This window comes from Eupeodes corollae, chromosome 3 (genome assembly GCF_945859685.1).
Source record: "Eupeodes corollae chromosome 3, idEupCoro1.1, whole genome shotgun sequence".
In the NCBI taxonomy this organism is placed as follows: Eukaryota; Metazoa; Arthropoda; class Insecta; order Diptera; family Syrphidae; genus Eupeodes; species Eupeodes corollae.
Genome location: NC_079149.1, coordinates 9,210,000 through 9,227,200, shown reverse-complemented (window position 1 = coordinate 9,227,200; position 17,201 = coordinate 9,210,000). Strand labels below are relative to the sequence as shown.

General features: G+C 33.7%; 1 protein-coding gene across 1 annotated transcript in view; it reads right to left on the bottom strand.

Annotated features, from left to right (window-relative positions):
• Positions 1 to 3,426: 3,426 nt before the first annotated feature.
• LOC129949999 (tyrosine-protein kinase Drl) overlaps positions 3,427 to 17,201 on the bottom strand; it is a 112,606-nt gene continuing 98,831 nt past the window's right edge. The window contains exons 8-11 of the mRNA XM_056061757.1: positions 13,328 to 13,680; positions 13,125 to 13,265; positions 6,067 to 6,363; positions 3,427 to 6,004 (exon numbers count right to left, since the gene is read on the bottom strand). Coding sequence (XP_055917732.1) covers positions 5,893 to 6,004; positions 6,067 to 6,363; positions 13,125 to 13,265; positions 13,328 to 13,680 — 903 coding nt within the window. The 3' untranslated portion in view covers positions 3,427 to 5,892. The remainder of the gene's footprint in view (positions 6,005 to 6,066; positions 6,364 to 13,124; positions 13,266 to 13,327; positions 13,681 to 17,201) is intronic.

Below are 17,201 nucleotides of genomic sequence, written 5' to 3'. Positions count from 1 at the left end.
ATAGAACCTAGAACGTAAAGAAGGTCGTAGAAAAATTTAGCACATTCAGCACATATGATGCTAATATCTCCGGCCACTTAGCTTATAAATTGATATCCTATTTGAAATGATATCGTAGGTGGTCAATTAAATTGATCAGAATATAAAAATGTCGGTGACCACAGAGGTGTCTATCCTGAAATTGAGAAATAGGGCGCCAGCAATTTTTTTATAATTAAGGAAATTGCAAACTTTCGGAGCGAAACCGACGGTGAAAGAAGTTTTAATAAAAGATTAAGTCTTGGAATTAATTTTCAAAATATTTATTATCAAGTAAATTGCCTGGGAAACCTTGCAATTAAGTAGGGCTAAAACCCAGGATCTTTTAAACAAGGAAACAAATCGTTATTCAAGAAAAGATAAGATGGACCGATAAAAAAATGTTAACGGTTTTATTTTAAGCGGGTCACGAGTTCCGTAATTTTCGGAAATAAAGCGAACAGCCAAAGCCAAATGATAATTTTTTGAACAATGTCTCGACAACCAAATAATGTGATTCAACGGAAATAATTTTTAATCAAATAAACCAAACTATTATACTCAGCTTATTTCTCCTGCCAGATTTCCCTTCCTTCCTTAACCAATTTTCCTTCTTTTCCTCTCCTGTATCTCAAAGAGTATATTCTACCAAATCTCCAAAATTATTCTCCTTTTTTTCAAATTTCCAAAACACTTCCTCAAATTAATTTTTTTTTTAATCAAATTTCTATCTTCCAAATTTACTTTTCTTTCGATCTATTTGATTTCGTAGCTTACAAAAAAGTGAGTTCCCAGGTTTTTTCCAAGCCTGGATGAACCCTTTTTCTTCAAAAACCCAGTGCTTTCAGCAACTCAGTGACTTGGGTTTCGGTCGTGTTATTTTTTCAGCAACGCTCAGCTTGTTTGCGTGAGTGTGCCAACGCATTTGCAAGCCCAGTAGTTTTCTCTTACTTGCTCTTTAATCTCCCCAGCTTAATGCAAGTCACCCCTGAATTCGCGCGCTCTACTCTGACTTGTAGAGTGCGGGAATGCAGTGGGTGCATTCAGCCACCTAACATCCCCGATTCAATTTTGAATGAAAGAAAAACCTTGGAACTCAAGAAATTTGATTGTTCACACTTTGCATTTTTCCCCACCGATATTTCCCAGCAAAACAAATATAGTTGTGGAAACTTGATGGAAATTAGTAAGTTTCGATTAATAACAATTGTGGGAAGAGAAATGTGGCAGAAGTTCGCTACACGTGTTTTAAAGTTATTTCGTTTGACTTTCGCGCAGATTTGGGGAAATAGGGACTTACGTTATCGTTCCATCTTGTACATTTAAGTATAATGAGGGTGTAAAAGTTAGGCTTGAAGCCATTCTCCCATGGAGTAACTTCGGCATTCGGAGACCAAGTGTCGACCGTGCCAATTTTGGTTTACTGGAGTCAGACCATCCGTCTGACACTTATGGTGGTAATTATGCTCATTCTTTGGGGACTGTCTGTCACTTTAGTTAAAGTGGAAAGCTTATCCACTTTGTGTATGCAAAATCGACATCAATGATTATGTTTCTTTCCAAAGTACTGAGAGAGTGAACCGATGGCTAATGGACCATGGCTGCCCCTCTCTCTCTCAGTAGATTGTAGGAAACACCTGTAGGAATGGAGGAGGGAGGAACAAGTATTTTGATGACAGAGAGAATGGTTCTTGTCGCGGTAATTTTTACCGTGACAAGTATAAAATGCTACTCTATGCGACATATACGGATCTCAAAAAATTCTTATTTTTAACAATTTTTTTTTCTCAACATGTAATTTAAAAAAAATGTAAAAAATTCTGTCTTATTTTTCAAATTTTGAAATTTCTATAGCTCACACAAAACAGAGGGAATTGGACTGTCCCCTTAATTAAAATGTAAAGGGTGTCCCAAAATTAACGCAAGATTTGAATTTGCCGCCATTTGTGCAGTGAAGTGTTGGCAACCCTGAAAAAAAGCAATTTGACAGCTAACAGTATAGGGTTATTAAAAATAGAGCGTTACCCGATAGAACAACCTGTCTTCATTATTAAAGAATATTTCAAAAATAGTGAAAGCTTGGCGGCTGCAGTTCGAAAATTTCATACAAAATATGGTCGGAATAGTGTTTTAATTTCGTCAACTGTGAAGAGATTAATTGAAAAATTCATGGAGATTGGATCCGTTGGAGACGCCAAACACACTGGTCGTCCAAAAACAAGCCGGTAAAATGTGAATGTCGAAGCAGTGCGTGAGAGTGTTGCTGACAATCCAGGAACCTCAATTCGACGTCGTGGACAAGAATTGCAAATTTCAAGAACCTCTCTACAGCGTATACTCACCAAAGATCTGTGTCTTCATGCTTACAAAATTCAACTAACACAGCAATTGAAGCCTAATGACCATGGACAGAGAAAAGAGTTCGTTGAATGGATTATTGAACAACAACAAATGGACCCTGATTTTTCAAGCAAAATCATTCTAAGCGATGAAGCACATTTTCATCTTGATAGCTTTGTCAATCGCCAAAATTCGGAGAACCCACATGTGATTGTCGAAAAACAAATGCATCCACAACGCGTGACTGTATGGTGTGGATTTTGGGCTGGAGGCATAATTGGGAAATATTTTTTTGAAAATGATGCTGGTCAAGCAGTGACTGTTACTGGTGCCCGATATCGCGACATGATTACACAGTTCTTGTGTCCAGTGTCCAATATGTGGTTTCAACAAGACGGTGCCACATGTCATACAGCCCGTGAAACAATTCAATTACTGCATGAGACATTTCCAGGTCGTGTACTCTCTCGTTTCGGTGATCAAAATTGGCCTCCTAGATCGTGTGATTTAACACCATTAGACTTCTTTTTATGGGGTTAATTGAAACACAAGTCTATGTCAACAAGTCCACAACCACCCGTGCATTAAAGGAGGAGATTCAACGCTGCATCAACGAAATTCAGCCACATTTATGCAGAATGGTCAGGGAAAATTTCAACAAAAGAGTGCGCATGTGCATGCAAAGCCGTGGAGGCCATTTGTCCGATGTGTTACTCCATACATAACCCTTTCCTATGTACTTTACGAGTCAATAAAAATATAACTATCAAAAGACTAAAAAACGGCCTTTTTCTATTCAATTCAAATCTTGCGTTAATTTTGGGACACATGTAATAAAGTACATTTTGAACTCAGTCTAATAGAGATGCGGTCGGTGGTCGCTGATTTGAAACCCATACAAGTTAAAACTAACAACGTTAAGATACTCATAGAGGACACGCAATGAAAAATTTTCATTTTCAGATGGTCTTAACCCATCCCTGGTCGGGTGCAAGGATTTAACCCTTACTTACCTTCTTTGATTTAACTCTTAAACATTTGTAATAATTTTCATCCAAGTCAAAACAATTTTGTTTTTTTGATTTTTTCCAAATAATATAATCTTTATTCATTCGAACCATTTTAATGCTAAATCCTCACCATATACATTTACATATATAATAATCATAATAATAATAATTTGTTTTTCTCATTTGATATTCTGGGCCAAATTCCATGCAACCATTATTTTTGTTTAAAAGTTTTTTGTTTTTGTTGTTTTTTTAGTTTTTTAGTTTTTAGTTTTAAGAGAAAAATACAATAAAAACATTAATTGAGTGTTTCACATTTACATACGTATATTCTATTTAGTTTTTTGTTTTATTTTTCTTTCCTTCATTTGCATGTTTTTTATTTACAAAATATAATGTTTTATGTTTTCGTTTAGCTTTATTTGTTTTATTTGTTTTGTTTGTTTAAATTTTCGTTTTGTACTCGATTAAACTATGAGTTTTCTATTGCACATTGAGTAGGATAAGAGAGAGTGTTTAAGTGAATGTATAGTTTAGTAATTATTTAATGTATGTAGTATTTTGTTTTTGTTTTAGGAGAATATAAGAAAGTTTTTAGCTACAGATTTTAAGAATGTTTTTGTTTAAATTTTATTTCATTTTCTTAGTTTTTTTTGGGATTTTATCAATTCAATGATTTTTCGGTTTTGTTGTTTTTTAAAATTTAATTTATTTTATTTTCAAATTTGTTTTGGTGAAAAACATCTACATTTTTAAGTAACAGTTTGTTTGTTTTTATTTTTAAAGACATTTAGTTTTATAGTAAAAATGACATTGAAACATACACAGACATAACACTGTTTGTTTTTTCATACTTCTCTTTTGTTTTCCTTTATATAACATTGTTTTTATAGTTTGAAAGTTAAATCTTAAATTAAAATAAATAAAAAATACAGTTTACTATACAAACATTTAACAATAAATTTATAGTTTAATTAAAAATAGAAATAAATAAAAATAAAACAGAAACATTTAACACATTATTTAGGTATATTATATTTTCTATACAAAATTTTATTGATAAACTTTTTTGTTTTTTTAAATACACGAGATTTTAGAATAGAAAATTTTATAAAAAAATAAATATAAACATTACATAGATACATAAGTGTCACCCTGTGTTTCCTCCTTTGTTTGAAGATTTTAGTTGTAAGAATTTATAAAATATTGTTGTTGTTGATGTTTCTTTGTTGTTAAATTCATTTTATTTTATTTTTAAATGTGTATATAGGTATAGGTAGATGAAGATTTGAAGAGGAATGGTTGCATATAAACTAACAACAAAACATTTTGCATATACGTTCATTAACTAAACAGGATAGCAATATTATATTCGTAGGTAGTTTTTTGATAACTAAAAGAACATTTCAATAAAATCCACTGGTAATTAGAAATCTTATAACAACACTGCTTTTATAATGCGTATCAAAATGTCTGCATAATGCGTTAGAAGTCTAATTTTTGGAGTAAGACCTTCATTCCCTTGCTTCCACTGTAGGTCCTCGAAAAATATGCCTTCAATATCACTTTTCAACGAATTTTACGTAAAATTAGTAAAAAAAGTATTGCCAGGTATGTGTAATTGAAATTAAAAAATGAAATCTGTATATACCTATCCATGTGTAGCTGATGGTGTAGATACGATCGCGTATAAAGTTAAAATAAAATTGCTATTTTTTAGGAACTAATGACCTAGAAATCTGTTTATATATGTATAATCTGATAAAAACAGTGGTTAGATGATTATTTTTGCAGCCGAATTTATTTTTATTATTTAATTTTTTGATTTTCTCCTATCTACCATTTTTTTTAAAATTATTTATTTGTTTGTTTTTTTCTGTTTTTAAATCTTCATCTTCGTAATATTGTTAATTTTTTGTTTGTTTATTTAATTTTCTACCAAAAACTATTTAATTTTATTATATTTTTTACAGAATTTACTCTCAATCTTATAAGTATAAAATGTAACTACATTTAATTAATTTATTTTATTTTTGCTCATATAAATATTAAATATATTTTTTTTTCTTTTTCGTTCCTATAGTAAATCTATCTAATTTAAAATAAAAAATATTTCTTAATAACTTTATAATCTACAATAAATATATATGTATTTTTTTTGTTTGTTCCTCCTTAGCTCGCTGATTAAGATCAATTCTATTTTTGTTTTTTGTAATTAAATTGAACATTAATCTAGTTAATTTTTTTGACCAAACTCTTTTCTTTATTTCATGATGTTTTATGAGTATAATTTATTATGCTTAATAATAATTCATATTTTTGTTTGTATATATAACAAATTAGTGTGCAGAGTGTTTAATTTGTTTTTAGTGCCTGCACAAATCAGTCGATTTTCATTTAATATATTTTTTTATTATTTTTATTTTGTTTACATTTTTAATTTAATTTTATTTTTGTGAGAGTAATGCCTTAACTTTTTTTCTTTAACGAAAAAAAAACTTTACAAAACCCAATTCTAGATTTTCTAAATATATTTTCCCAAGTCTTCGTGAAAATCCTGCAAATAGGCCAACAACTGAGGAAATGAAGGCCTCTGCTTTGGATCGGTTAGCCAACAGCATGACATCACAGTGAAGCTAGAATTTAAATGCATATAGAAGACTCACTTAAAATCCCTCTTTAAAAAAACTATACTTACAACTCATCTGGACAGTTAATAGGCTGTCCAAGTCTAAAGCCATCCATAAGGTATGGCGTCAGTTCAAATATATCCACTTCTTCAAATGGTATCGTCGCTAGAGTTGCCAATTCCCAGAATAGTACACCCAAACTCCATATATCACTAGTGCCGGAGTAGTATTTTTTCTGTAACGTCTCAAGGGCCATCCATTTGAGGGGGCGGTTTTCGTTGTCACCCAGGCAGTGGTAATCATCGGGAAATAGGTCACGCGATAACGCGCTATCACAAATTTTCACATAGGATTCCGAGTCCAGACTGGAAGATAAAAAAAAAAATTTAGGGGTAAAGCTCAAAATAAGCAAATAACGTAGAATTTGTAAATATTGATAATATTGTGGACTTTAAGGGTGATAAGAAAAATTTTACGATTTAGGAGGAGACATTGTTTTACATTGGTCTTAAATTGTTGTAATATCAAAATGGGATTGAAACAGAGTTGGATAAAGCACATTCTTGATGTGCGGCTGAAAACAAAGGCACAACCTATGGACTGAATAGAGTTCCATTCCTCGTCTTGATCATAACAGTTTGAAATAGTGGAGTTGATTTTAAAAAGTTGATTCCAGTCATGATTATACTGGAATAGCAAAAGGAAACAAATTTTGAAATTCCCCGCATTCAGATTATTCCAACCGATTTGCCGTTTTAGTTTAATAGAGGGCAGTTTTCTCTGAAAATTGCAGGTGTAAATTTGGAAAAAAATGTTTCCACGGACAATTTATGTAGCGTGCTAACGAGTCTCAAAGCCACAAAATCTTTACGAATCTAACCTATAACAATTAAAACATACGTATAAAAAAATACAGCCCTGGTTTTTTTCGCATATTACTACCCAAAAAAACTATCTAAGGAGGACGAAGTCACGAGTGAAAGCTAGTTTCTTATAATTGCAGAAAGAAATGGGCTAAGAGAGATTTTCTATAAGGATGATCTTGCCATAGCGGTATCTGGGAACCACAAACTACAAACTAAAGGTACTACTAGAAACTGCTTTAAATAAGATCGATACCTGAGCGATCAATGTGGACTTGGTATCTATCCCAAAAAAACAAACTTGGCCTCATAGACCAAGACATAGACCCAACTTATACAAACGAAATACCTCTTATATTTTCAGGTAAAGCTAAATAGTTGGGTCATATTATAGATAGAAAATTAAGTTGGAAGCCTAATATTCAAGAGAGATTTAACGAAGACTCTGTGGTCCTATTCTATTCATGTCGGTCATTGGACCGATCCTAAGATATGAAGTAGCAGTTTGCACTTAATACAGCAACGACCCGTTTATATATGAGTGAAGTGGAGCATTCTGTTGTACATCCTCGCTGCACTTGATATTCTACACTGTCTTCTACCATTGGATATCTTCAGTAAACAATCCACCACTAACACAGTCATTCGGCTGAAAGCCTCCTCACAGTAGATCAATACTTATAATGTCCTGAATTTATTCAGATCTCTACCTTGTATCGTCGACTACAACCCTTCATCCACAATTCAACAAAAAATTTCAAGTATCAATCCCTTCCAGCTCTATCTTATCTTATGGAAAACTAAGTAATTTTGAAAAGATAAAACAATTGACTTTTATCCAACAATTGATGACGGGGTAGTTGGTGGCGTTATTCATTAAAGAATCCTTCTCTCGGCTCAAAGAAAAGGTGATATTGACTTATCCGGGTGGCTGGTCATAAAAACATTTCAATAAACTACAAAGCTGATGAACTTACAAAAAATGGAGTGACTTAAATATCTAAAGTTGTGAAACTATATCGCCATACCTCAATCCGTACAAGATTTTCGAAACCTGTTGGAAAAAAACTTCTAAAAAATTGATATTTGCCCGAAATTTGTATTTAATCCACTAGAAAAATGTTATTAAACGATTTTAGAATAAAAATTGTTTATTAAAAAAGCTCATATCGAGGTTGGGTTTTAATAAATATCCATCACATATATTGGAAACAATCGATAAATTAATTTATGGTTCATTTTACGGACCTTGCTGTCAAATTTTGATTCATCTTGGCACTTGACCTTTTGTATAAATAATCATTAAACAAATTTGACATTTACAAAGTATTTTTTCTTATTCATTAACGAGAATAAAAGAATTTGGTATGTTTGTAAATTCGTGTCTTCGTTAATTTGTTATAGAAATAGAATACTTATATTTAATTTTTTCATTGACGTAGATAAGCAGATACTTCTCTATCTAAAAACTAATAAAATTAATCTATAGATAATGTAGGTACCTTTTTAAGGACATACATTTCCTTTGAAATTTATCTAATATACTGTCCTCGGAAATACCTGTTCAAACTTCTAATTATACATGGAAACACATTCACTTTCCATGTTGCCAAATTACATTTCCATCGTACGTATAGTCACCTCACCTACCTTCAACGTCAACCTATCTTTAATAATACTCTATGTATGTGACCATGGAACCCTCTCTGTGTGATGTCCTCACAAAATGACACTTAATTATCCCCGAATTCAATTAGTCGCTCCAATATTGTTTATATTGGTATCCAATTCCCTTCCACCACCCTTCTCTCTCTATCTCTATATCATATTCTTGTATAAATATAGAACCTACAACACTACTACGAGGAGTGTAAACAAATCGAAGACAATTTGGAAACATCAATCGCAGGATATTCTCGCTATGTACCTATGTCCTTTACGTATATATACTAACAATCAACTCCACTTATTCTTCTACATACATATATACAATATGTATTCATACACATTCTATACACAATATACGTACGAGTATATCAATTTAACTACCCTCAGCCCATCACAATCAACTACGAAACCACCCTGAAGCCATTAAATGCCATTAAAATCATCAATCAACCGAAAATGTTAAATATCGAATAAAATGAATAAGAAGGAGAAGAAGAGAAAATTTATGTGCCCGTTGATATGTTCCAATGACTGACCATTCGCAATTTGCCTATCCGGTCTCTGATGATAGTCTCTGGGTTTCTCGCCGCTGCTGCTCTGCTCTATCCTCTCTCTCGTCCTGTCCGAAATGGGCCTCGATTATCCCCAACTATATATTTATCCGTATGTATAGAATAACTAAGGATTGAAACCATTTTCAATATGACTATATTTATATCAACCCATCAACCTACGCACCAATCAACCCTGAATCCTTTTCTATATTATCAATATGAAGGTATACTTGTGTGTTGCATGGAACTGAGGCAACTATAATATGAATGCCACAAATGGGTTATTATACCAGGATGTAGGCTGTGTAGGGGTGGCAATGGTCGACTATTAGTGAAATCATTCGAACCGTGATGTCAGTTCCACACCATCAATAAAACTTTTGTCAATATTAAATTTTGTGTGCATACTAACAGGCTTTAACTATTATAAACCGGGTCATTAATTGAGGCCTCTTTTAACTCCCTGATGGTTCCTGACTATAACCTATAGTCCTACAAAAAATGTCGAATTCAAACTGTAGTGCGGGGTTGTAGTGAATAGTTTTTCAGGTATATTGATATTTTTTATCTCTGATTCGATAGGGGCAAGCTCGTTCTAGTTTTATTTAAAAGCCAATTTTAGTTTAATTGCCCCCACGATTGCGGTACCGAAAAATGTCAATCTTTAACAAACAAACAGGAGCTGTACAGTGTACTGACTATTTTCAGTGCAATATTTTGTCACTTGTTTAGTAGTAGGATAGTTTGTGGGATAATGTTTGGTGTTGAAGTGTCTATGAGGCTGTCAGTTAGACATCATTCAACAAGCATGCAGGTTTTTTGTTGTGAACCTTAAAAAATTAAGCAAGATTTCAATAGCTTTGCTTTAATTCGGGTAGAAAGTTATTGGAAACTAAAAAAAAATGTAAAATTATTCTTGGATACTCTTCACTGACAGCTGTCAAATCGTTTTATTTCAAAGGGTTGCCAATACTTCTTTTAAAAAATGACGGGCAATTCAAATTATGCTTTAATTTTGAGAAATAGTTTTTAAAAAGAATTTTGAGCTAGCTTGTCAGTGCCAGTGGTGTGATGGTTAGTGTGACTGTCATGCCAAAGGCCTTGGGCTCAATCTCTGCCAGTGTGATCTTAAAGTTTTTTCGCACTGGTTCTGCCTCTTGCGAAGAATTGATAAATTCTACTAAAGTAATTCTTGTCATTAAAAGTGCTTTCTCAAATAAGCCCTTCAGATTCGGCTTAAAACTGTTGGTCTCTTCCATCCCTGACAACATTACTCGCACACAAGAATGGTTGAGAGTCTTAAGACACTAGGCCCTAGTTTTCAATAGACTATTTCTCCACCTATTTTTTTATTTGAGCAAACACCTACGCAACATTAAGAAAAATATTTGAAATCATTTTTTAAAATAACCTGACAGCTGTCAAATCGTTTAATTTTAAAAGGTTGCAAGCACTTCGCTTCACGAATCGTAGCAGGACCAACATTTATTTTTATGGAGCCATACGAATTAAGACCTATACAAAACATTAACTTCCATATATTTTTAAGTTTCTTCAAAACTAGTTTTACGGCAGAACTAGTTTCGAAACTAATCTAAAAGTTGTGAAATTTTCTAAATGTTACCAAAAAGTATGCCTTGGCAGGGTCCGTCTTATTTTCTGCCTTACCCCAGTATATCGGCTCTGCCGGGGCTGACCTCTTTTTTTTTCCGACCTACTTGTGGGACCAACATACAACAAACTTAAAAAAAATGGACGAATTAGACATGACAAACAAAGAACCATCTACAGACTTGGAGGATGAACTCTTGGCCTCAGATATTATCTCGGTAGACACTTACAACTGCACTCCTACTTTGAGCATAAGTAAGGGTTTTAAGGTTGATGACATCGTGTCGATAGTTTTCGACAAAACCATCTTTACTGACGGCTCAAAGATGGAGTGCGGAGTTGGTTATGGAATCTTTTCTGAGTCCCTTAATGTAGCTAAATCCTTAAGGCTTCCTGACTTTGCTAGCGTTTTTCAGGCTGAACTGCTGGCAATAAGGGAGGCATGTAAGATACGTAAACAAAGCCCAAACCAAAACCAAAATGCGGCTATCTTTACAGACAGTCAGGCAGCTGTCAAAGCCATTAACTCGGCCACATGCTCATCTAAATTAGTACAGCAATATCGCGATGAGCTTGCGAACCTGAATATCAACTTTGGTGTCACCCAGATCTGGGTTCCGGGCCATAGTGGTATCGTGGGAAATGAACGGGCTGACGAGCTAGCCAGGCAAGGATCGGCCCTTCATAGCTCACTTGCGGAAATGGTAAACATTCCTCTTGGTGCTGTATAGGGTACAATCTTTTATATCTACCAAACTGAATCAAACCGAAGGTGGAGCAATTTACCCAACTGCATTATATCTAGGAAGATATGGCCCACCTATAATAGAACCCGTACAAACAATGCAGGCCAAGGCAAGGCATAGCCAGTATTGTTGCGGTTTGTACCGGACATTGGCCTATTGGAGTTCATGCGGAGAAGTTGGGTATTTCTTACAACACCTTTTGCCGTAGTTGTAGTGACCAAAGAGAAAGCGACAAAATGGCTCTATTATAATCACTATGAACCTTCTCTATAAATCTTTCCCTTTCTATCACAGTTCAAACGAGTTTTGGTATCAAAACGGCGCACTACAGCCCTAATTGGACTTCAGGCTAGATCACCATTTCTATCTACCTACCTACCAAAAAGTCACTTAAAAATTGACGGTAAATTTCAATAATACTTTAATTAAGAGACAATATTACTTTTAAATTATTTTAACTGACAGATGTCAAATTGAAGTGTTTGTTATGGTTTCTTATCGTAGCCATCTTTTCACTAAGTAAATAACGGCAAATTCAAGTGAGGTCATTCATAGGAAAAATGTTTTTAAGCTTTTTTAATTCTTTCCTTTTATAAAATGACAGCTGTCAAATTAGTTTTATTTCCAAAGGTTGCAAATAACTTTTACACAAATGGTGGGAAATTTACAATATTTTATAATTTTGGGACACGATGTAGGCAATCTTTAGTCCATTTTCAATCTCGGTGATTTTTCAATTCGACATGAAACAATTACCCAAAATTTGGCCATACGAAGCTATTGAGAAGCGATAAGTTGCAATAGCAAAGATCACAGAAAACCGGGCGTCTTCTGGAAATTATGTTTGTAATTGATCTTGCCGTCTAATTGAAACCAGATATCGTTGATGTTTAGAAAATGCATTTTTGAAAACAAACAAAGTAGCCAGCATTGATTGTAACTGCAGATTCTTCCTCAAACCCAAAGAAATAAGCCCTGATCATGTAGAAAACGTGTAAACCACACCAATTCCAAAAAGTAAAATTTAATGGATGTAATAGTGATATCTGAATGGTTTTAGTATTGTACTTGCTCCATGTATGGTAATTTTGCTTATTGACGGAGACATTTAACCAGAATTTCACTTAACACCGTAAAAAAGACAAAGTACTCTATGAACTTCGCTAGCAGTTTTTTTGTAAAGATTTACCACTAATTTGGAAGCATTGATTTTTCATTAAACGATTTATTATAAATGGACAAACTTTATTGAACGGAAACGTTAACAGAATTCAGCATTCTCTACTGTCAAACCATAGACAGGAACTTGCATACAAAAAACACCCTTTACTTAACAGGTTTTTAAATATAAAACTGACGTTTGTTGCACGTCGTTTTGGAAAATTAAAAACTTAAATTTGCTAAATGTCTCGCAAATGTTATCATGCATCGTAATCAATTAAATACAAGAGGTCTAAGACTACTTCCCTGTGGGACTTCGGAAATTTGATTTTCCTTTTTCAAAACACGGAATTTTATTGAGATCTTAAAATTTTTCTTGCTCAAAACAATGCATCATTGTATTTATAAAATATTACTTAAAAATGTTTAATTTTTACAGAAATTCCGACAAAAATTAGTAAATATGTACTCTTTTTGACAGTTAATGATTAGAAAGTTTGTTTTTATGTTTTAAAATACTTACTAGCAGTTTCGGGTAGCTATATCCTTGTGTAAGATTCCTAAAGAGTGTAGATGGGCCAAGCCCTTAGTAACATGCAATCCAAACTCCACAAGGGTTCGCGTACTGAGTGGGGAATTTGTTTCTCTTGATTTTTGAAGAAATCTACAAAAAAAAAAATCAAGAAAGTTCTTACATATTTTTGAAAGATTAATTTTAAAACTTACATTTTTAAATTGCCCTTAGCTGGATTGGGATAAGCTATTTCAGGTGGGCCTGGCAATTCAGTATTCGCCATCATTGGTGCCAGAATATTCTGATGACTCACACCAATTAACATCGATGCGTCTTGCAGTAGACATGCAACTTGTGTCAATGATGCACCATCTACAACAGTTTTTATAAGTATATCACAGGAATCGCCTATTCTGCCGGCATAAATCCGGCCATACGTTCCCTCTTTGATCAAATGCTGACAAAGAAGAGTTCCCGGCTGAACGCTCGGAATCCGTCGAAGTTTCTCCTTTGAATCATTACCCGCACTACCCCGAGTACTTTTCGGTGTTGACATGCTATACACCTGGAATGAAATTGCAAACAAATTGAGAATTGTCAAAATTTATTATTGCATCCATAGAAGCCATTAAGGATATAGAGAGTTATACGAAAAAGAGGGTGTGTTATGTCCTGATATTATGGATGATATGGTGCCCTCATAGGAGGGCGATTTCCTTGTCAAATAAAATTATGATAATCGGGGTGTAGTTAGAGTGACATCAACATCACAAATGCAAGTGAGGGTGAAAATAGACTTTGAATCTTCTTCGTATTCTTCTTATTTTCCCCCTTGCCTGACACATGTTCGTTTCTCACACCTCATCTTTTAGTAACACTCACTTTACTCCTTGAGGATGCGAACAAAGAGTTCAACATATTTGGTGTCTTTATAATTTCGAGCAATCCCTGAATGTCAATTGGAATCTCGAGGGATTTCTTCGTCTTTCGTGTTCAGGTCTTTTGGTTAGAAATTTAACACAAAAGTAGACGAAGAAGTAAGATTTATGGAATAATCCCTTTTTAGAAATGTTTTCATTTTTTATCATTTTTATCATTGATTTGCAGTTTTGCACCCTATAGAAGATACCCAAAGCTCGAACTATGGAAATGATGGGTTTCAATACTCACAGAATCAGGCAAAAATGGTCATGTACGAGACTTGTACCCCCATAATAAAAGTGGAAGAAGGAAATTTTCACATTTGTATCCTGCGGGTTAGTTTAGAGTTTTCTTTTTTTTTGGGGTTCGTTTATTTGTCCGTCATCGTCATCTTCATCGTTCTTTCTTTAGGGTGAAATGTGAATAATTCATAAGAAAACTGATACATATAGATTTTGCATATACGTTCTATATATACATAGAAATAGATATCGCTGTAAATGAGGTATTGAATGGTTTAATTTGGTAATTTTAATAGAAGGGTATTTGCTGTGCAAAGTGGAGAATTGGGTTCACATAAAAATTGGACTTTAGGGATTGTTGATGGTTTCTGTGGATGGAATGGGAAAGTGAAAAGGATTCTTAAGAAAACATTTTCGTAGGATCTTCCCTAGGGCAATATGTATTTGTATATTTTATAAATGTGATGCATTATATAAAATATTGTTGTTGGGTAACAGTTTATATTCAGTTTGATTGAAATTATTTTCAATTTGCTAAAATTTTGCCCTAGGTTATATTATTTATCGGGAGAGGAGAAAATTATATTGAATAAATTGCTTAAAGTTGTAGAAAAGGATTTTAAGTTTTTTAAGGAATTTTAAGAGACCCAAAAGTTTAAAAGAAAATATTTTCCAAAGTCTAATTGCAAATATTTGATCATTAAGCCATTTCCATCAATTTCACAGCTGATAGTTTGGGGTTAGGAACACACAAGGAGACTTATTATACCAAGACACTGTGAGATAGACGGTGTTGGTACACACTGGATATTGAATCCAGAGTGTAGTAAGGCATTCAACATTCGTAAAGTACGGCTTAAGAACGAATCTCTATACTTGACATTATGAGTTGTGAAACTGAAAACGAGTTTGAAATATTATGGATACTATCGTGGATTTTAAGTTTCATATAAGAAATCAGTATAATAGAAATGAGAAAGAGTGTCGGGGACTGGACAGCACCCTGAGGCATATGAGAATATATTTTGTGCAATGTTGAACCCATCTGCAATACTACTTGTATTGAAGGGTCTGAAAGGTAGTTTCAAAAAAAATAAATTAGATGGCGCAATAGGCCGTTGAGCACTAGGGCCTAGTGATTTACAACTCTTTAATGGAGGGGACCTACAGTTTTGTTTAAGCAGAATCCGAACGGCTAATTTGAGAAAGAACTTTTCGTGACAAGAATTACTCCTGGAGAATTTGTCAATTATTTGCAGAGGCAGTACCGGTGGTACGAATTTTGGATACGAGATCCTTATGATGACCATAAAGTTCGAAAGTTCAAAAGATCAGAGCTTTTTCATTTAAAATTTCACACATAAACACACTATTTTAAGAGGCCTTGTTATTAAAAAAAAATATTATAGAATGCCAGGTATGGGAAAGAATATTTCTTCAAAATTCTGAAAAACATTAAAAATCCCAACACAATACTCTAATTTATTAACTCAACTACAAGTTCTTTTTTTATACTCTAGAATATAAGGTACATTCTAAAGAAAGCTTAACAAGGTAAGAAGATAGACGGCTAGCCGTCAAGACAACGGCTTTTCTTTTTTTAGGGAGAAAAATTCCAAAAGCCCATCAAAATATTTTTAACTTTTTTTGTTATCTCATTCCAACGCCAAAAACTTGTTGGAATTCAAATGAAAAATAAATACTCACTCGTACACAAAATTGCCTAAGATATAACTCAAGTTGAAAAAGCTAAATAATTTTCCTATGATTTTCCTTCGACATTCAAGTATTTCCCATAAATTCTAGGCATAATTTTCCCCCAAACAACATGGATTGTGGAGTGGAAAAGTGGAGCAAGGGAATGAGGGGAGGGGGATGAGAAGTTAATTGCGTCCATTAAGCTAATCTGAACGAAAAGAATGATCAACTATTTGTTTCTTAAGCATTCATCTGCCACGCCACGCCGTCATTCGCCATCCGTCGTTTTCATTTTCGTCGTTCTTATATATTCGCAATCGTAGTCTACATCGTCCTTCTAATTCTCGAGAAGAAAGGGGAATAGAAGACAGACAAATTCTTAAGATTTTATCATCTTATTACTCGCGTACCTATACAACTAACTTTCTTTATAAGATGTGAATTTTATAAGAACTTGAAGCTCAATAAAAACAAAGACGTGATAATTGACATCGAAGGATGAAGATGAAAACACCTCCTTGTTATTCAATAATAACATTCCTATCGTCTTTCATCTCCTTAGAAATTACATCCTGAAGGAGATTTGATTTTTCTTGTTGTTTTTATAGTCTGCACGAGAGTATATACCTAAGTGACACTTCGTGTTAAACGTTCAAACATCACACATAAAACTACACTTCATATGGCTAAGAAGCCCGCCCGTGCCATGGCGCATACCCATGACAGTGGTAAATACCATACGTTTTTGGTTTGGTGGCATGTCATCTTTTTTGTAGCTCCTAAATGAAACTTTTTAACAAGATAAGTACCCACCTACATACAACACAGACACAAGGACATACAAGTACTTGTGTCATGTTTTAACACCAAAATCGGACATGGGACACATCAACTGACGCTCTTAAGTGCACTTTAATTGGGATGTACTGTCAGTTATAGAGTAAAACAAACGTGGTTGCCGAGTAAGGTGACTAATACAAACAAAAAACAATGTCCTTAAAGTCTTTAAATGGAATAACTATGCTTTTTTTTAGTTTTGTCAGGCAAAACGTTTCTTTAAAGTGCCCAACATGGAATTTTTAGTTAGAATTGTCTTCTTCTGAATGAGGCCATTATGGAAATTTGCAAAATATTTATGTATTAAGAACTTGGCGAAGGGAGATCTTCAAAATTATAAACTGAATCGAAAATACAATGATGAACTGGCGCCCAACGTGGGTTCATC